Consider the following 22,420-nt stretch of genomic DNA (forward strand, 5'->3'; position numbering starts at 1 on the left):
CTGAGGCCTATAGATTATTAAAATAATATATTGGTGGCCAGGGGCATAAAAAAACTTAAAAAACACACATTGGTGTTCAGTAAAATTGAACTCATGGCTTCATGACTTCAACAAACCTGTAGCTGGAGAAGGACAGGCGTCAGATCTATTATTTCAAATGTCAAAACCAACAATGCATAGAAATGAAAGGGACAGAAAAATACCCCTTTCACCTGTAATGATATTTCCAAAGAGATTTAAAGTAAGTGGAAATATATCATGTATGTGTCCTGGAAAGCTGTTTAGAATTTCAATATCTTTCATTGGGTATTTTAGGCAACATTTTACTTTGGGTATAAATCCCTGTAAAGGAAGTGAAAAGTCTCTCCTTCAAACAAATAATAACAGTGAGAAATACTCCTTATTCGAGGGGTACCAAAAATAGTTTGCAGTTCGTGCTCACCTTTGCTTTCATTCAGAGAAACGTTTACCTCGCAGCATGCAGGTCCGCCCCCGTACCAGCAGGGGTAGCACTAAAAGAGCAGCAAGTTACCACATCGACAGCAGTTTAGCTACAGGCTGACATGAAGCGCAAACTTTAACTTCCTTTTTGCCTTCTCCAAGATGGCCGGTTCGCGGCTGCTACAGGAGGGAGCATGGTTTATACTTTATACTTGGAGCTTTGGTGATATCACTGCCGCATCTCACTAGCAGGTTCACAGAGCCGGAACAGAGCTGCGCCGGGTCGGATAGCGCATGTTTTCTTCATAGTGATCAAGGGGGGCCCGGTTATTTTGAAAAGTGCAGCACAGCCGGGCCCCCCTTCAGGCCCGGGCCTGGTACAGCAGTACCCCCTGTGCCCCCCTGATGGCGGCCCTGCCTCCCAACACACACAAACAGCTAAACATTCACCTCCTTCAAGTCAGCCGCTTCACATAAGAAACATCTCTGTGCATACATGCTGCCACACCAAGTCCCACCAGAAGAGTTCTCCTCTCCTCACACGCTGGCCCAGCCCCGCCCTACAAAGCATTGTGTATGCAAATTAACCACACTGACTAGGGATGAGAAGCAGACTGACAGGAGAATCAGCCAATCAGAGTTAAGCTTCAGAAACTGCTGCATGTGTATACTTCCTGCTTCTGCCAGGAGTGTGTATGATGTAAAATAAGGAAGTACAACAGTCACTGTAGCGTTTTTGGCGGTCGGCGACTAGGGTTGCCACATTTTGAAATGATTTTTATCGGCAGGTGGAGGGTGCGGGGTTAAAAGGGTGGGTCGTGACGATAAAGGGGGCGGGACCGTGATGCGCTATTGGCTGGCCGGGTCGTGACGTCAAATGGGGCGGAGCCAAGCGCATGCATTTGGCAAGAAGCCCAGCAAAAAAAGGTAAGTTTGAGCAGGCTGGGGGCAGGCCACGGGCTTTTTTTAGGTGTATTACAAATTTACCGGCAGCTACATTGCCGGTAAATTTGTAATACCGGCCCCGGCCTTGGCTGGTGTTTTACCGGCTAGGCCGGTAAAATACCGGCCGGGTGGCAACACTATCGGCGACCCCCCCACAGGGGGCCCGTGATGAAAGGACCCCATCTGCAAAGGGATACATCTGAGGTGAATATCTCATCAACTGCACATTTTTTGTTAAACATTTATATGGCAAAGCTTGTTATTTTTACATGAACTGTTACATTTTTGAAAGTTATATGAAGGTGATCAACCCCTTTAATATACTCCTATTTGTGCCTGCAAGTTACCCTACCATTTATAGTGTTAACTGTAGGGGCAGGGCCCTCCATCCTCTTTTCATTTTCAAACTAAGCTCTTAGGGGTCCGTTTACTAAAGTGCGTTAAAAATATTCGCACAATATATAGACAGAATTTTCGCCAAATATGTTATCGCCAGTTTACTAACCTGCGGTAAATATAAATTTGCGAATATACTTGCGCAAGAATAATTGTTCGCCAGTTATCGCATTCGCTGAAAATAACGCTACGTACACATTAACGCATGGTTTACTAAACAGCGAAATGTGCTAAAGACAAAATTAACGCCAGAATATTCGCAAACTTTTACCGCCACCTATGTAGTGGCGTAAAAGTATTTTTTTCTCCAGAAAATTCTCAAGGGGCAGGAAATATCCCTCTACACTTCCTCTACACTTTTTTTAAACTGTGCATTTCTATGAAGCAAAGAGATTGACTGGTATCATTTCTTGTTCCTATGATTCTATTGGCAGAATTATATGATGCAGACATGTTTGATTGGTGTTACTCTGGTAATGTTGTTGGATGGTCTAATCATCAGTCAATAAAGTTTATGAGTTTTGAAGATGCATTTCTGGCCATAAATGTCACAGTAAAAATTGCCATAATAACCGCCATAAAACAAGACTATTTTATAGCATAAATATTCGCAAAAACGTAATTTTTCGCCAGAAAATTCGCAACTCGCTAAAATTACCGCTAACGTAAGCTGGTTCCTTAACGTAGTTACCGCAAGTGATCGCAATGACTTCTGAGCGCATCGCTGTTTAGTAAACTTAGTCGCTGTGAATATTCTGGTGTAAAAATATTCTCAGCGATAACATGCGGAAACTTAAAGTCAGATTTACCGCACTTTAGTAAACGGACCCCTTAATCTTTATTGTGACTGTACGTTGAATTTATATGTATAATTATTGCAACGACCCCCAGTTTGTTCTATTAATTTATTGTTCTGCTGCACAGTGCTGAGTACATGAGTAGCAATATACTGTATATAAATAAAAATATGCATAGGGTACATATAAAAAAAAATGTTTTGCATTTCTTTTTCCTTGTGTTGCTTTTCAAATAATGGCTCATTCCTTTGTTATTACTGCAGTACTCAACAGATCTATATCTCCACTGATGTCCTTGATCAGATCTTAGATGTGATTACCAAGAAGTTTTAAACAAGTTTATCTGCTTTTGCAACATTTTTAGATTTTCATATGTATAGGTTTGGACCAACCCACAATAGGAAAAGAAATAATAACAGCAGGTTTTGTGTGACATTTGTTACCATTATGGCTCTACGATTTGTAGCCCTGTTACTCATGGCCACTTTGCAGGGTAAGTAACCTCTTATTGTATTTTTCTTTTTCTGAGCAGCATAATATTTTTTATATCAAAATTCAAATTGTAATCAAGTCTCTGTGTTAGCGTATAAATGTGGAATCATATTAAACATCATATTGAAGTGATAGTATAAGTAAAAAAGATGCACTAAACAGAAACATAAAAGGGTTTTCAGATTTATGCAATAATTGGAATCTTTGTAAACTTTAGGGCCAGATTTATAAAACGGTGTGTAAAAAGTAAATTGATACAACAAACATTGTCATCTAAAAAAGGTATTCGCTTGAAAAAGCCAAATAATAACTGTGAATAAATAATTTCTCAGTACTTCCAAACCATAACATAAAGGGGCTATAACATTTGCATTAAAATCTTTGCAAAAAGAAAGCTTACGTTCTTTATACATAGAAGGAAATGTTAAAAGTTGTTGCACAATTGAAATGCAGTCACACTGTGTCTGGTAACATGTTCACCAAAATTAGTGTTTTGTAAAAAGGAACAGTTAGAAAAATCTGTATTTGATGATTTATAAATAGGTCCAGTTTTTACTTTTTTATAAAAATCTACTTTCTGTTGATAAAAGGACCTAAGTACCAGAGATCATAGGTTGTGTGTTCTACCGCACCTCCTGGTGCAGAGATGGATCACTGGCTTTAACAACTGGTTATCTGCCATGACCCTAGGCAAGAAGCAGACAGGGAAAACAAGAAGCTGCAGGGAACCAGGACAACCGTGGATATTTGGAAACCATAGAGCTTCTCAGCATTATAACCAACCTTTTTAGCTACAGTATTTTGCTTGACCAACAAACTTTCCATGTTTTATGCCTTCCTGACTAAAAGGTATTTTCTTGGCTAGTGTGACTAGTGCAAGCACTAATAAGTGACACACTGGCCTCTTGACATACAGACTGCCTATGGACAACATTGTACATTGATCACACTTGTGGCCCTAGCCTTTTTGGAAAGATGATGGGTGCCAAACATTTTTCCCTGCATGAAACACAGAGTGGCAGAGCAGACACATTGTGATGAAGTGACAAAGGTATTGAACTTTCAGTTTGTTAAAACTTTCTTGACATTCAATAAACTTTTGTTAAACAGGAAAATATCAAACCTTCAGGACGCCCTGTAATTCTCACATGTCTAGGGTAAAGGGAAGAAAGAGATTTACAGCTGAAGGACACCAATAAAAAACCTACTTAATTACATTGTGGTGAGAAAGTCATCATCATCATTTATTTATATAGCGCTGTCAAGATACGCAGTGCTTTACTGCAGTTATAGCAAACAGGGAATAAATGGTGGATAACAGACAAGGATTACATAGTACAATAGGGTTTACAAACTAAAAGGTTAGGGTACAATTGAGACATTAGGATTGTATAAACACTTTGTCATTTTTGATACAGCAATGATTAATTAAGGTACATCGAATAAGCCTCTTTAAACAGATGGGTCTTTAAGGAGCGCTTGAAAGTTTGGAAAGAAGGAGAAAGTCTGACAGCTTGTGGCAGAGAGTTCCAGAGAAAAAGCAGAAGCCCGAGGCAATAGCAGAGTGGTGTGAGCTATTAGGGGACCTCCTACTACTAAACACATTAATCCCACATCTCTGTCATGACCACATACAGTGCACAAGTTTCTACTGGCTGTTTCACTACAGCCTGGCATTTCCCTACTAATCTACATCTGAACGCTTCACTTCTGTAACTGGCACACAATCCCCAGGGTACTAGCCCCAATTACAACCTCCTCAATGGGACCAAAGACTGCCCTTGCTACCTAAACAGCTGCTTGACCACCTCTCAGTGGCCCGGCTTCCCCTAATCCTAGCTAAGTGTAGTTCCCTTCTACAGTCTGACCCAGTTGTCATCAGATCTGTCCCCCTGCATCAGATCTGTCCCCCATGAGACTGTGGGTAGTGAGAAGTGAATAAAGAAAACTGTGGCCATTTTGGCAGTGATAGAGGAAGGGTCAGCAGTCTAACGGGGGAATGTAATAAAAATCGCTAACGGAAAAAATATTCGCAATGCAAAAAGTTATGCCTTTGCGCGAACAAATTTTGCTTTGTGCGAATTTAATATAGCTTTTGCGAGCCCGGAAACTGTTTAGCAACCACTTCCGACAGTGAAAGACCGTTTGCGAATTTTATAGTTTGCGCCAATGCGCTGTCAATGTAATAAAACTTCTTACTGAAAAAGTCGTTATGTTTGCTCCAAAAGATTACGACACCTTCAAGCACTTCTTATGAGTGCGCAATTAAAATTCGCAATGCGCAATTAAAATTCGCAATGCAATAACAGTTTAAGGAACAATATTACATTGCGAGATGTGGATTTTTAGTCTTATTGGTGCGAATTGTTTTGCGACTTTTATTACATTCCCCTGTAAGTCTGGGAAAGGTGACGGAAAATGCACTGTGCTGCAAACTACCTGTTAAGAAAAAAATCACTGCAATAAAGTTGAACTGTTTATGCAAAAGTCTTCCATACCTCGTGTCTCAAGGTTACTTACTTAAATTACATATACAGTATATTTATATTTCACCTCCTTTACAAGCTCTCATCTAGTGACCCATGGAGTTCGCCAATCTATATTTCATTCCTAGAAAAGAGTAATATGAAATGCTTATTCACGAACGGAAACCTGTAATTGTATGTGGACTGTTAGACATTTACAGAGGTCTTCCAACCTACAACTGTTTTTTTATTCGTTGTAAGAAAATGTAATTCCCATTTTCAGTGATTTAACTGTATGTGTAAATGTAATTGCTATTGAAGCAGTATCTGACTGTTTATAATATTTACTCTCCCGGTTCTGAACATTATTGCATGACAGCTGATTAAAGCAGATAAAAAGACCTGTTGAAGAACTGACTTCTTAGCACACAAAGAGAATATTTTTATGTACTGATTTAAACATCTAGCATGTAAAGTATTTTTAACACAATTCAATAAAAAATTGTATTTCCACTTTAAAGATTATAAACTTTAAAAAAGGTTGAAAAAAGAGCAGCATCAAAAATTGCACCTTTTTTTTTTTTTTTTTGATAAACGTCCTAATAAGGATGAAACGTATTTTGCTACAATATGTTAAATAAATAAATATATTTTATAAGGAGTGCTGATCCTGATATCGCTTGTCAACACATATTATTGTTTTCCTTGATAAGGGTACTAATAAGGATTGAACCCACCAGCCCTGGCAAATTGCTGCCACTAGCATTTCATTTCACACATGTTATGAATTGTTTTTTTTAATTCTTTTATCTTCCTATATTCTAGGTGGTCATTGTGACAATTGCAGCTACAATAGTCTTGTAAAGAATGCCTTGAATCTCTCAGAGTCTAATGAAATGTATATGAAGGTGCGTCCTGTCAACAACTGGAGAAATTGTTCAGTGGTATATGTAGACATGACCTTATACACCATTGTATATCTGGTAAGAATCTTATGAAATCCCGAGAATTTTAAGCCTGGTAATTTCCTTTATCCAATAGTATAGCGTATAAAAAGTTACTAAATGTAATAATAAATGCAAATTTATCAGTGTTGTTTTATGATGTTTAGTAATGACAATGAGTCAATATGTTTATATGTATATGTTTAAATATAATAATCCATTGCAAAGATCAAACACCTGTCTGTCTGATCACACACTATAATCACATCTTAAAGGAGTGGTTCACTGTTAAGTTAACTATTAGAATGTTATACAATGGCCAATTCTAAGAAACTTTTCAATTGGTTTTCATTTTTATTTTTTTTATAGTTTTTTAATTATTTGCCTTCTTCTTCTGACACTTTCTAGCTTTCAAATGGGGGTCACTGACCCCATCTACAAAACAAATGCTCTGTAAGGCTATAAATGTATTGTTAGTGCTACTTTTTATTATTCACGTTTCTTTTCAGGCCCTCTCCCATTCATATTTTCATCTTCTCTTTTTCAAATAAATTCATCATTGCTAGATAAATTTGGACCCTAGCAAGTGTATCGCTGAAATTGCAAACCGGAGAGCTGCTGAATTACAAAAACAACGAATAATAGAAAATGAAAACCAATTGCAAAATTTCTCAGAATATCACTCTCTACATCTTACTAAAAGTTACTTGAAAGTGAACAACCCCTTTAAATTTAAATTTTTAAATGCGAATTGGCTCTCTGCATCATGCTGAAAGTAAATTTAAAGGTGAACTACCCATTTGACTACAGAAGGCATATAGAAGGTTAGGTGCATAGTTGGTTATGCTAACACTGTTCTAACACATTTGTTGAGCTGAAAGAGTGCTATTAGCAGTCTTAAACAGCTAATATCTCAGAAACAACTTAAAATAGAAAATTATTGTAAATGTAAATTGCAAAAGTGTTCAGAGGACCACTCTGAGTAAGTTTAAGAAATGTATTGTTTAGGTTTAGATCCCCTTTAACACTGTTCTGTTATTATGCCCAACAAATAGTAATTACTGACTCTACTATCCAGCTGAATGGACAGATTGCTTATGAGGGGCCAAACAAAGCATGGCCACCTTTCTATTGTTATAATCAAATAATCACAACAGCAGGAAGTGCAAAGTAGCTGCAGCCCCTCTTCACTTCCTAATCCACTAATGCACAGGCACTAACCATCATGACGCATCAGCAGATGACATTTTCAAACCGGTTCAGGATCATACACATACCAAACATCAGTTGCGCAACTACAGGCATGGGACCTGTTATCCAGAATTCTCAGGACATAGGGTTGGTTTTCCACACCTTAAAGGAACAGTTCAGTGCAAAGATAAAAACTGGGCAAATAGATAGGCTGTGCAAAATAAAAAATGTTTCTAATATAGTTAGTTAGCCAAAAAATTTAATTTATAAAGACTGGAGTGACTGGATGTGTAACATAACAGAACAGAACACAACTTCCTGCTTTGCAGTTCTCCAACTCTGAGTTAGTCAGTGAATATAAGGGGGGCCACATGGGACATAACTGTTCAGTGAGTTTGCATTTGATCCTCGGCATTCAGGTCAGAGTAAAAAACTAACGGTTTTGACCCATATGCCCCCCCATCAAGTCACTGATTGGATATTGCTTGGTAACCAATTAGTGGAAACCAAGAGAGCTACAAAGCAGGTAGTAGTGTTCTGGCTATTATGTTAGATATCCAGTCACTCCAAACTTTATACATTACATTTTTGGATGTTTACCCAGTTTTTATTTTTACACTGAACAATTCCTTAAAGTCTGCTTAAAAATCATTTAACATTAATTAAGCCCAATAAGATTGTTTAGCCTCTAATCAGGATTCATTATATCTTAGTTACCATCAAGTACAAACTACTGTTTTATTATTATTATTATTAAAGAGAAAAAGGAAATCATCTTTAAAAAAAAATTATTAAAAAGGAGTCTATGGGAGATTGCCTTTACATAATTCGGAACTTTCTCAATAGTTGGTTTCTGGATAACGGATCCCATAATTGTACTATCCTCTGCCCCATTTCCTAACTGCCAGCTACCTGCTACCTTGTTCATTTGTGGCAGGTGGCAAAAAAATTCAGTGGCAGAAGGGTCTAGGGAGAGAAAGCACTATATAAAACCCCAGCTGCAGTTGCAGGGTCTGAGACATGTATGGCCAGCTTTGTCTTTGAAAAACTGTTAAATCTATTCAAGATAGATGCCATTTTGTGCATCTATATTTTCACATATTTGATATTTTCCAATGTTTGATTGGGAATTCTGAATTACACGATACAGGCTGTTTCCTGCACTCAATATAAGTTCCTGTTTCTGCAAGTTATTAACATTTAAATCATATGAATGGTAATTTTGACTGTCATTCTGAAATATGACATGACACCTTCTTGACCTTGATGTTCTACTGACGTGTACTTTATGGCCTGAAAAATATAATAATGATAAAAGAGATATGAAAAAGAATTTGAAGCACATGGGTTGGTAACCAAACTTCTGAGTGATGCTGTTTGATACTGTGTGATACTGAGTGATGCTGTGGGATACCAGACAGGACATAATTGCTTCCATGTTGCTACATACTTTCCTGTGGCTTAGGGCTCTTACTGACGAGCGTTTTTACCTGCGCTCCCCTGTATTCCGTTTTTCTGCGTTCAGCCGCAGGGGAGTGCAGGAATAGACGCATTAAATTTTTTCCAATGGGGCTGTACTCATACAGGCGTGTGTAGGCGACGAACGCAGGAAAAATGCAGCATGTTGCGTCTCAACCTGCGTTCGGTGCCTACACGCGCCTGTGTGAGTACAGCCCCATTGGAAAAATGTAATGCGTCTATTCCTGCGCTCCCCTGCGTTCCGTTTTTATGCGTTCAGCCGCAGGGGAGCGCAGGAATAGACGCATTACATTTTTCCAATGGGGCTGTACTCACACAGGCGCGTGTAGGCGCAGGTAAAAACTCTCGTTAGTAAGAGCCTTATAATACATAAACTGTGCCAACTATACCTAGAATATACTGCACAAATGTTTGTTAATTTTAGAGCATGTGTAAATCAGGCCCTGTGTTTAATATTTAGTCTTTCATTTCTTTGTAGGACATGTATAAGCAGTCCATGATATCATATCTCTGGGTCAAAATGGTAAGATAACCTAATTAATGCGGTTACATACAGCATATGTTGTAGATTATGCAGCTTGGAATAGCTAAATGAGGAATATTTGATTCAGACCTTCATTTCTTATATAAAGTTATAAGAAAACTTGTCCGGAAACCTATTATCCAGAAAGCTCTGAATTATCTCACATAGAGTCCATTTTAATAAAAAATAATTTTAACTTTTAATAATCATCTCTTTTTCTCTGTAATAATAAGACCGTACCTTGTACTTGATGGTAGCTAAGATGCACAAATTCATAGTGGTGGCAAACCAATACTATTGCGTTTATTTAATGTTTAAATGATTTGTGGAAAAAAAAATTTTAATCATAAAATAAAATTACCAAATCCCTTAAACATTCCTAGACACTTTAAGGCACATTTATCATTATTCAAATTTTGAATTCATGTAAGTTTTTTTTTAACTCACATGAATTCGATTGCACACTGATTACAAATCTAATTCAATGCAATCAGTGCTGCTGGATTTTCTAGAGGTGCCCCTTAATTTTTAAGTGCATAAATCCATAGTGGTGGCAAACCAATACTATTGAGTTTATTTAATGTTTAAATGATTTGTAGCAAAATCATTTTTTAATCATAAAATAAAGTTACCAAATCCCTTAAAAATTCAGAGACATTTTGAGGCACATTTATTAATATCCGAATTCTGATTTTAAAAATGTTTTTTAACACACATGAATTAGATTTTATTCGAAATTTGAATATTCGATTATTTGTTGTAAAAATCGAATATCTTAAACTCTGACTAATTTTACAGAGTTGAAAATTTTAATCAAATTCGATCAAACTCGTTTCGAGTTTTTTCTTTGAAAAAAACTAGAATGTCAGGAAGGCTGCAAACTTCTCCAAATTGCTCACTGGACCTCTCCCATTGACTTATACAGCAATTCAGCAGGTTTGAGGTGTTGAATAGTCTAATTCGAATTCTTAAAGGGAGAGAGTATGATAAATCTCGAAAATCAAATTAAAATTTGATTTGTTTGGATAACTCACAATTCGAATTTGAGTTTTGACTATGAAAAAAATTAGGAAATTTGAATTTTCAATTTGATTTACTAAGGGTCAAATTTCGAAGTTAAAAAACGTCGAAATTCCATCGAATTTGATACTTTGATAGTCGAAGTCTAACGGCCGTTTTCGATCGAAGTAAAAATTGTTTCATCGATTGGCTACTCAAAACTTAACCAAACACTCAGAAAGATTATAGGAGGTCCCCCATAGGCTAAACAGGAATTCGGCAGGTTTAAGGTGGCGAAGTGTCGAAGTCAAAGTTTTTTTAAAGAGACACTACTTTGATTTTCGAATGGTCGAATTTGTGAAGTATTTTAAATTCGAATTGAATTTTGGCCTATTCAATGGTCGAAAAATTACTTCGAAATTCTACGTTTTTGAATTCGAAAATTCACTTCGACCCTTAGTAAATGGGCCCCTTATTGTAAATCAAATTCAATGCAATCAGTGCTGCCCTACTAGCTGGATTTTCTAGAGGCGCCCCTAAATTTTTAAGTGATCAGTTAAAACACATGATCGTTTTAATATTTTGTGGATTCATTCTTATTGCTAATATTTTTTTTCCTTATAGGACTGGATAAATGAGTTGATAAGTTGGAATTCAACGGACTATTGTAACATTAACAAAGTGCTTGTTCCTTCTGATAACTTTTGGCTGCCCGATCTCTATATCTATGAATTGTAAGTTTCAGGTTTAAGAAAACTGCATAACTTTTTCTATTTCTGAAACTTTGCTTAGAAAGATTCCTTGATAGTGGAGATTGTCACTTTCAGTGAAAACACTATTAGGGGCTGATTCACTAAGCTCGAGTGAAGGATTCGAATGAAAAATACTTCGAATTTCGAAGTATTTTTTTGGTACTTCGACCATCGAATTGGTTAAATTCGTTCGAATTCGAACGAAATCGAACGAATCGAACGAAAAATCGTTCGACTATTCGACCATTCGATAGTCGAAGTACTTCCCCTTTAAAAAAAACTTCGACCCCCTACTTCGGCAGGTAAAACCTACCGAAGTCAATGTTAGCCTATGGGGAAGGTCCCCATAGGTTTGCTAATCTTTTTTTGATCGAAGGATTTTCCTTCGATCGTTGAATTAAAATCGTTCGAATCGTTCGATTCGAACGATTTAATCGTTCGATCGAACGAAAAATCCTTCGATCGTGCGATCGAAGGATTAGCGCTAAATCCTTCGACTTCGATATTCGAAGTCGAAGGATTTCAATTCGAGGGTCGAATTTCGAAGTATTTTTAACTTCGAAATTCGACCCTTAGTGAATCTGCCCCTTAGTGTGTGATTTCTTTGGCGCAAGTATGTTGCAGTTATTCACACTATCCAGTGTGGAAACCCTGGAATAGAAGGGTGGTGTAGCTCCAAGATTCCCCGCCAGGAATCATGCCAGTAGGTGTACTTGGCATGAATTCTCAGAGCAGACTGAGTGGATGCAATGATGTAGCACAACTGTATGAAGTGCAAGTAATTTTAATGAATGTTGTCAATACGCACAACATACTTCTGTACATCTGTACTTGCATTGCATTTCTGTCCCTTTTGCAGGAATGCAGCAATATCTTCTTGTGAGGCAAGGGTCACATATGCCACAGTGTAAAACTGTTTTTCATCTTGAACCAACCACTTGTTACTCAGGGTTGTATTCAGTGCTTTATACAGTCATATGAAAAAGTTTAGGAACCCCTCTTTATTCTTTGGAGTTTTGTTTATTAAAGTAGCAACTTTAATATAATAGCATGCCTTATGGAAATAGTAGTATTTCAGCAGTGACATAAAGTTTATTGGATTAACAGAAAATATGCAATATGCATCATAACAAAATTAGACAGGTGCATAAATTTGGGCACCCCAACAGAGATATTATATCAGTACTTAGTTGAGCCTCCTTTTGCAAATGTAACAGCCTCTAAATGCCTCCTGTAGCCTTTAATGAGTGTCTGGATTCTGGATAGCGGTATTTTTGACCATTCATCCATATAAAATCTCTCCAGTTCAGTTAAATTTGATGGTTGCTGAGCATGGACAGTCTGCTTGGTGATATTCAAGTTGGGAACTGTGACGCCATTCCAGAATATTGTACTTCTCCCTCTGCATAAATTCCATTGTAGATTTCGAAATGTGTTTAGGGTCATTGTCTTGTTGTTATATCCAACCCCTGCATAACTTCCACTTTGTGACTGATGCTTGAACATTATCCTGAAGAATTGAGTTGAATTCATCCAACCCTCGACTTTAACAAGGGCCCCAGTCCCTGAACTAGCCCCACAGCTTCACAGCATAATCTCCACCAAATTTGACTGTAGGTAGCAGGTATTTTTCTCTGCACATTATCCATGAGACCAGAGAGATGATTAACTATGACCCTGGACAGAAGTGCTAGGACAATAAAGGGTGCTCCTTATTGCACATTCAAAAAACACAGGCCTGAGTCTAAGCAGGGTTCTGCAACTAGATACAAATTAGAAATGCACAATGTACCGCATATAGGGCTCCCTCTGTTCCAGCATGTACCTGCCATTTGCTGATGGCACAGATATTTGTGCCAAATAATGAATAGTGAACATTTGGCCCCAATTGCACCTGCCACTAATCCACATGTGCTTCCCTTAAGTGAGACACATTATTATGATAATATTCCTGCAGTTCTGACATACAGAATATATAACAATATACCAATTTCTGAACAACATTTGTGAAAAGCATTGGGTGTGTATGAATCATTAATAGTGTCCTATTGTAATATTCAGGACAGAACAAAACAGCCCCTCGAGAGTTAACTATGTAGAGGTCCAGAATGATGGAAAATGCTCCCTTTCAGTGCCCTTAAGGAGTGTCAGCAGCTGTGATCTAAAGCTCTACAAGTTTCCCTTTGATGATCAATCCTGTAATCTATCCTTTGGTCCTTATCTTTATCCAGGTACTGTACAACATATTATTTTGTTGACAAAAAAATCAACTAAACCCACCCATATACATTCCTTCCCATACCTGAGCTGGTTTCACTGTTTTATTTTCTGTTTATAAAAGGCCATCAAGTCCCAATTTCACTTTTGCTGCACCAGTGGTAGTTATGCCCCAAAAAACAATGAAGAAATCTATGAATATGGGGTCTTTCTGGATAGATGATATTTCTTTGAAGTACAATGCCTAAGAGCTCTTACACACAGGCACAAATTAAGAGCTTTGTTTTCCTGGCAAAAGGGTGTAGATATTGTATTCAATTAGTGTGACAAGTTATATATAGTTATTTATTCTAATGCAGGGGTCCCCAACCTTTTTTTACCCGTGAGCCACATTCAAATGTAAAAAGAGTTGGAGAGCAACACAAGCATAAAATAGTCCCTTGGGATGCCAAATAAGGGCTGTGATTGGCTATTTGGTTGCCCCTATATGGACTGGCAGCCTACAAGAGGCTCTACTTGGTACTATACTTAGTTTTTATGAAATTAAAACTTGCTTCCAAGCCTGGAATTCAAAAATAAGCATCTGCTTTGAGGACACAGAGAGCAACATTCAAGGGGTTGGAGAGCAACATGTTGCTCGCGAGCTACTGGTTGGGGATCACTGTTCTAATGCATGATTTCCACTGTGTTTTTCTGTAGTAACAGAAGTTACGATGCTGCCATTTTCAGATTCTAAGACAGTAACTGAAAAATCTAACAACCGCTATTCTGGCAAAGGGGACTGGGACTTTATTTCAGTTAAGGTGACAAACACATCTTATGACTGGAATGGTGCTTATTACAGCAGAATTTACTATGAGGTAAAACGTGGCACTCCTAATTGTTTATTTGCTCAAATTACAGCACTGCTGTTTTTTAAAATGTCTGGAATATACTTTGCAAAGAGTAAATGGCACATATGATTTTCACCCTAGGCTTTCTCGTAACCTCTCATTGTAAAATCCCCGAATTGGAATGTCTAACACTATATTAACCCCAGTTTATTCTGGGGGGTTTTTCTGATTCATACTAAAATAACCTTGTGAGTACTGAATGTTGTGTTTTAAGTGTATTATATACTAAGGGGCAGCTTTATCAAAATATTCAGTACATATTATTCTAAAAAGATTTTGATAAATCTGCCCCTAAAAGTCAATTTACTCAAAAAAAGACACAACTCGATCAAGCTGAACCTTTTGATCTAATGAATAACTATGTCTGTGCTCAGAGATATTCCTTCCCAGATTTTCTATATGTGCATTTTGGAGACCCACATGGGGAGTCTCCCTTTGGATTAGCACCTCGTATATTATATCTTTTTAATGGTGTGCACTCTCTTCTCTAATTTTTAGTACTTATTACATGAAATAATATAGTCTTTCATAGAAGCAAGTTTTTACAGCATTTTGTAACTCTATAAAAGTTTAAGACACTGCTGTGGTCTTGTCTGAGTTGTTATCTGCCTTGCTGCTTTCCCTTCTAGTATCCTCTGGAAGTCTTTAGGAGTCTTTAGGAGCTAGAAGACTGTTCTCATTTCTCTGAAATTCGACAACAGTCACTTAGGGTTAGATTTATCAAAATGTGAGTTTAAAGCTTAATAAATAAAAGCTCAACCATGTTCTAATCATTCCTATGGGATTTTTAGAATTGCATTGATCAATAGGTGAGGTAAGTTAGAAATCACCATTACATAAAAATGATTCTAAAAATCCCATAGGAATGAACAGAACATGGGTGAGTTTTTATTTATTAAGCTCTAAACTCACTCACGATAAATCTGACACATAATCTTGCTAACAGAACAATTTTGCTACTTTGCATCATTACATATTCACATTAAACATTTTTAAATGACAAAGGGGATGCAATGAGAGTGTGGCCACCTGATTCAAAAAGACAGAAAAAGAGATCCCCTGCACTCACTCGTATACAAATAAGGAAGTTCGTTTTTTGTTGGGGTTGGGCTTTATGTGTTCAGACACAGTGGGGTATATTTATCAAAGAGTGATCGGTAGAGTCCGTGAGTGAAATTCCACCACTCTCCATTAATTTCTATGGGATTTTTAAAAGAGTATTTACTGTTTGAATGGGTGAAAGTAAAAGTTCATCCTTTGATAAACAGGCCTTTCAAAATCCCATAGAAATAAATGGACAATGGTGGAATTTCACTCAATGGACTGTGGCGATCTCTGACTTCACTCCTTGATAAATATACCACCTCATCGCCAAATGCAGCAAAACTTCTCAGGAACCATCTTTTAATCCATGGGGACATCAACAAGTACTTTTTGTATATTTGATAATAGCCCGGGCCATGTCTTATTTTGTTGCTTTAGACATGGAACACAACACATTTTAGAGACCATCTTATCATTTGAAAAAAGAGCAGTGACTACTTTTTGTTTGCAAAGTTTGGCCCCCCTGCAACCATTCACTCTGACCAATCTGACCCTCTGATATTCCAGGGGGATAGACACAACAAAAATATTGAGCTTAATTCCACCATCCATTTACCTCAAAAGTATATGCCTTCCTTCTGACAAGATCAGAGGAAATCGTTCCATGTTATTGCATAAATAATTTGCAGCACATTGTGGCAAAAGACAAAATATGAACCTTGCAGTTCTTAAAGGTTTTACTCTTCCATTCCTTTACCCCAAAAATTTCACATCTACCAATCTGATCAGATTGTGCCATTTCATAGCAGATCCATTTCTGAATTAAATATACAACATGGTTGTAGCTTCTGCAATTCTCCCACCACACTCCTGGACCGGCTGAACCATATGGGACGCCTTCTATGTCTTAAATAGCCCTAGTGGCATGGGTATTTGACATACAAGAACAATGAGCAAGTTGGCCCCCGTCATAAAATGATGACACACATTAGCTTTTTCTACAACCACACAATGACTTGACAACATTACAGGTTTGTGCCTCCAAGTAATAAAGAGAGTAGAATGGCCACAGCATAGGATGCTTCAGTACCCAACATATATGGTCCTCATTCACATTCATATTCACAAGCTGATAGCTACCCCCAGGGTCCTTAAATTTCTTTGAGCTTGGCAAAATTGGCCCATCTGTCTGACAAGGTGGCACCATAGAGGTAAAGGGGCAGAATAAATTTTTGAGGTAACTGAACTTTTTTCTTATTTATTTTCTTATTGGAAGGATTTAACATGATGGAGTTTTGTCTTTTTTTACCCAAACTGACTATGTAAATAATTAACTGTCCTACTTGTGGAGGGGGGGGGGGAGAGAAAATCAAAACAATCTCGGTGCTGCTCAAAAGCAAGTTTAAATGAGCTTTTTTGAGCTGTAATTTTTCTGCACTGTTATCCATATCAAAGTTTGTCATGTTTTCACCTGAATTGTTTTTTTCCTCTTTAGATTTCCATAAAAAGGTCACCTATTGCTTATGTAATGAACCTCATCCTTCCAGCTGGTCTCCTACTTGTACTTGACTTGTGCAGCATGTGCATGAAGGCATCATTTGACGAAAGACTGGGCTTTAAAATAACTATTATCTCTGGGTTTGTTGTACTTTTGCTGATTCTCAATGATATCCTCCCTGACTCTGATGCCATGCCTGCTTTAGGTATATACTTTATATAGTTATACTATTTATCCAATATATTACCTAAATGTTTTTAAGGGGAAGGTTAACTTTAGAAAAACCTTTTAGTATGTCAGATATAGCGCTATTCTAAGCAACTTTTCAATGACCTTCTTTATGGTTATTGCATTATTAGTCTTCCCATTCTGCTTTATTATAGTCTGCAACTGAAAATGCTATCTAGTTGCTGGGGTAAGCAACTTCAATCCAATTGTTATTTTTATTGTTTATCTTTCTGTTCAGGCCCTCTATTATTCACAGGGCCAGAACTAGGGGTAGGCAGAGAAGGCAGAGTGGGCACGTGCCTAGGGTGCAAAGCTGGGGGGCACCAGGCATGCACCTCCTCTGCCTTCTCCTCCCTAGAACAGTCACCTCTCACCGCTCTGGCCAGTATGTGCATCCTTTTGCACACATGCGAACGTGTCCTTTTTCACACACAAGCACATACTGGGCGCTGTGACCGGTCAGGTTGCCTAGGTCGTCTGGTCCGGAGGTAAGTATTCATATTACATTCTGACTTCTAAACTGATGCCTGCAATTGTCCATGTAGCTTGCAACTCAGATTTTTCTATCAGTCCCCTCCCATTATATTTCAACCCATACAACTACAGCCAATTTGTTGGATGTGTCCTGTTGATCAGACACCATCCTACTAAATCTCCTGCATAGTTTATCTTTTAATCCCACTAACCTACTTATATGTGTAGGATGGTAAAGGTTTTGCTAATCTTTAGGTACTTTGTTTCCCCTGGGTTATACTTTAGACACCTAGATTGGGTCCTCAGTTACATTAGGAAAGCTGTTTTGTTTGTCCTATGTGAAAATATTCTGCTGGCAGTTGAGTGACTGGCCAGTAGATGTCACTATTATATTTTATAAAAGGGTAAAGGTTTTTCTATACCCCAGGGATTTAGTTGGCCAGCTAGGCTGGGTCATTTTTCCAAGAGAGGAGGCGGAGTAGTTCCCCAGAGTTTATAAAAAGGGATGTTGCCATGTGTTTTGTCTCTGTCCAGTGCACCCATTGGAAGTGGGATGTTGCTGCTAGGGCCTGAGGTGGAGATAGGCCTCAGTATAGAAACAAGCAAGTGTCAGGTCAGAAAATGTAATAGATCACTATAGGAGTGACAGATAAGTTCAGGAAAGTTAGTGAGCAACTAAGGCTCCAACAAGAAGTTTAGTGAAGGGTTAGCAACCTGCGGTGACAAGTTCTCCAGGTTACGGACTCAAGTGGTCATGCTCAGGGATAGAAAGATCCTTGCAGCGTGAGACCAGCTGTGAGCTACATTCAATGGGGACTGTGCACCAAAGGCAGGAAAGGTCAACTCAATTCACAAAGCTAATTAAACAAAGGATCAGACAGTATCCATGAGTAATACAATTGTGTGTAAATGACCTGCTGCTAATATTTGCTTCATGAAGTGTACCATCTGAGCACACATCTTATATATGCGAGTATTGAGAAGTCTACCACCAGTTCAATAAATGTTCTGCTGTTGTAAAGAACGAAGAAAACGGCTGGCTCCAAGTTTAAATTATTTAATCTCATCTATTTATTTAAAGCAACAAACTATAGTTGTGCTTAAAGCTAATAGTGACGGAAAAACAACTACTGGGTAATAGCTCACCGAGTAGGAAGGTTGACCTGGGTGTACAAACCCCATGTCCGACACTTAAGTGAACAACCAATTGAACTTTAGGGAATATACTTAATATGTCAGCAGAGCTTGCACTCACCGAGTTGACACAATGGCCCGGGTGCCGTGCCCCGAACCTGTAGGGGCAATCTGTAATCAAGGAAATAATTTGCGCACGCACTCCTGCAGCCCAGGTGATTGAGGTAAAACTTCAAGCTTTTATTTCTTCATGTTAAAAGGTAAGCGTCCTTTTAACATGAAGAAATAAAAGCTTGAAGTTTTACCTCAATCACCTTGGCTGCAGGAGTGCGTGCGCAATTATTTCCTTGTTGTAAAGAACCACTGGCGCCCAAGTTTTATTTGATGAAAGAGTGAATACTGTGTGTGGTTATACCAAGTGGTAAACCATTCCTCCATACCATATGCGGGGGCCCCACCTGAGGATAAAGAGTCTAATTATATTGTGCCTACCGGGAGTTGCTGGGAGTTGGACCCCTTGCCCCGGTACCGAAACCAGAGGATGGTAACCCAAGGGAAGGTTTAGGAAGACCCTGACCCATCCACCTATTACATATGTATAAGTATTTATAGTTACTATTTCTGAAAGGTTTATAATTATTTTGGGGTAAAAAAAGAAATGTATATTAATATTTGCACTTCTTTTTGTCTTCCAAAAAGTCTTTTATACAGCAAATGCCAGTTGCATACTTCTTCCACCCTACTCCTCACCACAAAGTGCTTCTCCCAATTGTTTAAATCCTTATTAGTCATTGGAGCTCATTTATCAACAGTATAGCAACCAATCATTTCCAGCCACCTGCAGGTTTCCATTGGTAACCACTAAGCCCAATTGTGGGTCAGTAATATGATGCTCATGCAGTGGATATACTACAGATCCTGACCAGTATGGTTTAGACACCTGAAGCACGTTACTACCCCCACACACAGGCATATGTTACAGCAGAAAATATTTAGTCAGCATGTTTTGCGCAAATAAATCGGAAAGTGAGTTTCGTCCTGCAGACATTTGATTAATTCTTTTACAGACACAAATATGGGTGGACAACAGACATATTTTAGAACAGATATCCTCCATGAAATACTGAATATGCAGGTGGCATTAAAATATTGTCACTCAAGTGATCAATTGCATTGTTTAACCATACTTTTACCCATGTGATTCACATCTGCCCAAAATTACATTATAAAAAGTTTTCAGCTTAATATTTCACTCTGTATTTGGATATCCATAAAACTGGCACATATTTGTGTGAATATGTGCACAACCTTATGTGCATATATATATACTTTCTTTATGGTTTTGTTTTAAGCTACGGTACATTTTATGTTTCTGCTGCTACTGAAGCAATGTTCTGGTTTAGTATAGAATACAGATTTCCAATATTAATTATATTGAATCATTCTAAATTTGCTCATTCAGTGGTAAAAAATGGCCACCTTAAAAACAGCTCTTAAGTTTACAATTCAGAATACTCTTTAGGTGATTTTCTTTAGTCAGGAATGAAAATATATTCCCCCAAAATGTGTGCTTCATAGTTAACATGAATACAATTTATAATAAAGTATAAGAGATTATAAATATGCATGTTTGGTAGTTTATAAGCATATTGTATTGTATGCATAGGTTATTTCTTCTGTGCCTCTCTCAGTATAATGGTGGTCAGCTCAGTTGGAAGCATAATGATATTACATGTTCTGAGCCAATGCAGCTCACATTCAGATGTCCCGCCATGGATAAAGACCTGGATTCTGAAGTATCTGGCATATATCCTGTGCTTTAAGAAAAAGTTCCATACAGAAGATATTGCCAGTTTTGTACCAGCTGACAATGGTGAGTATAGACAATGGCTGTGTCCCGGTCTGCTTTGTATGTATTTTGTAATAAAACTTCATCAGTATAAAAACTACAGTAGTCACTTATGTGTAGGGCAGGGTATAAAATGCAAAAACAAATTGCATTTTGCACCCTGCCTGCACATAAGAAAGGAGGTCTCTCCAGTAGAAAACAGAGTTTTGTAAGAAATGCCTTATTCAGTATGTTGGACAATATTAAAGATTTAAGGTCCGACGCTATTGTGGCTAGGCACTTTGTTCAATGTACCAACAGATCACTAGGTCAGTTGTGGGTATAGAAAGGATTACCCAACACCAGTGAGGAGGTAGCACTTTAGAAGCTGAGTGGATTTTCCACTTAGGTACAAGACAGTGTTTTGGTATGAATTTGGTATGCAATATATTGTGCTTTGTGTAAATGTATTTACAAAAATGTATCTGATTGTTTTCATTTTATACATATACAAAATGTTGCCAGAAATGTGTATATATTCACCTATATAGACTCATTGTAACGCCCACTTTTTTCTGAAAAAGTGTTAAGATGCTTTAATTGTGTTTATGCTGCATCTCAGTGAACTGTTAGATGATTGGTTAACTACCCGAGACATTTCATTGGATATTTATGTCTGTAATGTGATTTTAACCTTAAATATTGTGCCAGGTCTGATCTTGCCTAGCCCTTTAGGCACAAAACGTGTAAGGCTACTTTTTATTTAATGCTTTTTCTTTAAATAAAACTTTTCTAAATGCACCACTTCTTTGTTAGTCCTGTCTTGTGCCAGTCTGTATAACTTTTCCAATGACATTTCTCTAAACCTTTCACTGGCCGAGGGTCTCAAGGTGTGTGCTCCCGGACATTACACAGTTCTACTTATTTGCATTTTTACCCATTTTTGGCAATATTTTCTTTAAATTTGCATAGTAGATGAAAAGACTATCTTTGTTGACAGGTATATTCAATTTACTCTACTTTACAGAATACAAAACAGAGAAAATCTCAGATGAATGTCCGATAAGAAGCGAAAAAACCCAGACAACAGCAAAACATGCCCTGGAAGTGAAAATGCTAAAAAAGTTTTTGATTGAGATACTTAAAATTCGAAAGGAACTGTTGATCTCTAAGAAAGCAAATGAAAATAAATCAGACTGGAGCTCAGTTGTACAAGTGCTGGATCGTCTGCTCCTCATCTTGTACATCACAGCAATGAGCGTTACATTCATTGGCACTGCCATAACTTGGGCTACATGAATTAAATATACTGTATAAAACGGCACCAGATCTCTGCAAATGTGTTACCCTGGTAATAAAAGCTCTGAATTTATCCTCTGTTTTGTATTGTATTTTTTTCTTAAATCATATAAGATTATTATTATGAAGTTTTATCTGGAGTGGTGGCTTTCAGTGGACATTATCAAAATATTATGTTTTCCTGGTTTTTAAGAATAATGCACAATGTTAACTCTAAATTGCTGGAGAAATATATTTGGAGTGCTGTCTGAGTTTTTACTTTTGGAATTAAGGCTAATGCCGCATGGGGCTGATTCAGCCAACATGCTGGCATTTGCTTTCTCCTTCTATACCCATAGTCATTGTGTTGGCCTGGGTGGAGACACACTGAGCAGATTTCAG

At 37.7% G+C, this 22,420-nt stretch overlaps 1 protein-coding gene across 1 annotated transcript; it reads left to right on the forward strand.

Moving 5' to 3' along the window:
* Window positions 1-2,896: 2,896 nt before the first annotated feature.
* LOC108714003 (5-hydroxytryptamine receptor 3A) lies at window positions 2,897-22,112 on the forward strand. The gene is made up of 9 exons (XM_018257813.2): window positions 2,897-3,072; window positions 6,362-6,519; window positions 9,629-9,673; window positions 11,297-11,406; window positions 13,486-13,655; window positions 14,341-14,501; window positions 17,074-17,281; window positions 20,579-20,785; window positions 21,768-22,112. Exons 1-9 carry the CDS (start codon window positions 2,952-2,954, stop codon window positions 22,037-22,039), a joined length of 1,452 nt encoding a protein of 483 aa, XP_018113302.2. The 5' UTR covers window positions 2,897-2,951; the 3' UTR covers window positions 22,040-22,112.
* The last annotated feature ends 308 nt before the right edge of the window (window positions 22,113-22,420 follow it).

This window comes from Xenopus laevis, chromosome 4L, assembly GCF_017654675.1.
Source record: "Xenopus laevis strain J_2021 chromosome 4L, Xenopus_laevis_v10.1, whole genome shotgun sequence".
Taxonomy (NCBI): Eukaryota; Metazoa; Chordata; class Amphibia; order Anura; family Pipidae; genus Xenopus; species Xenopus laevis.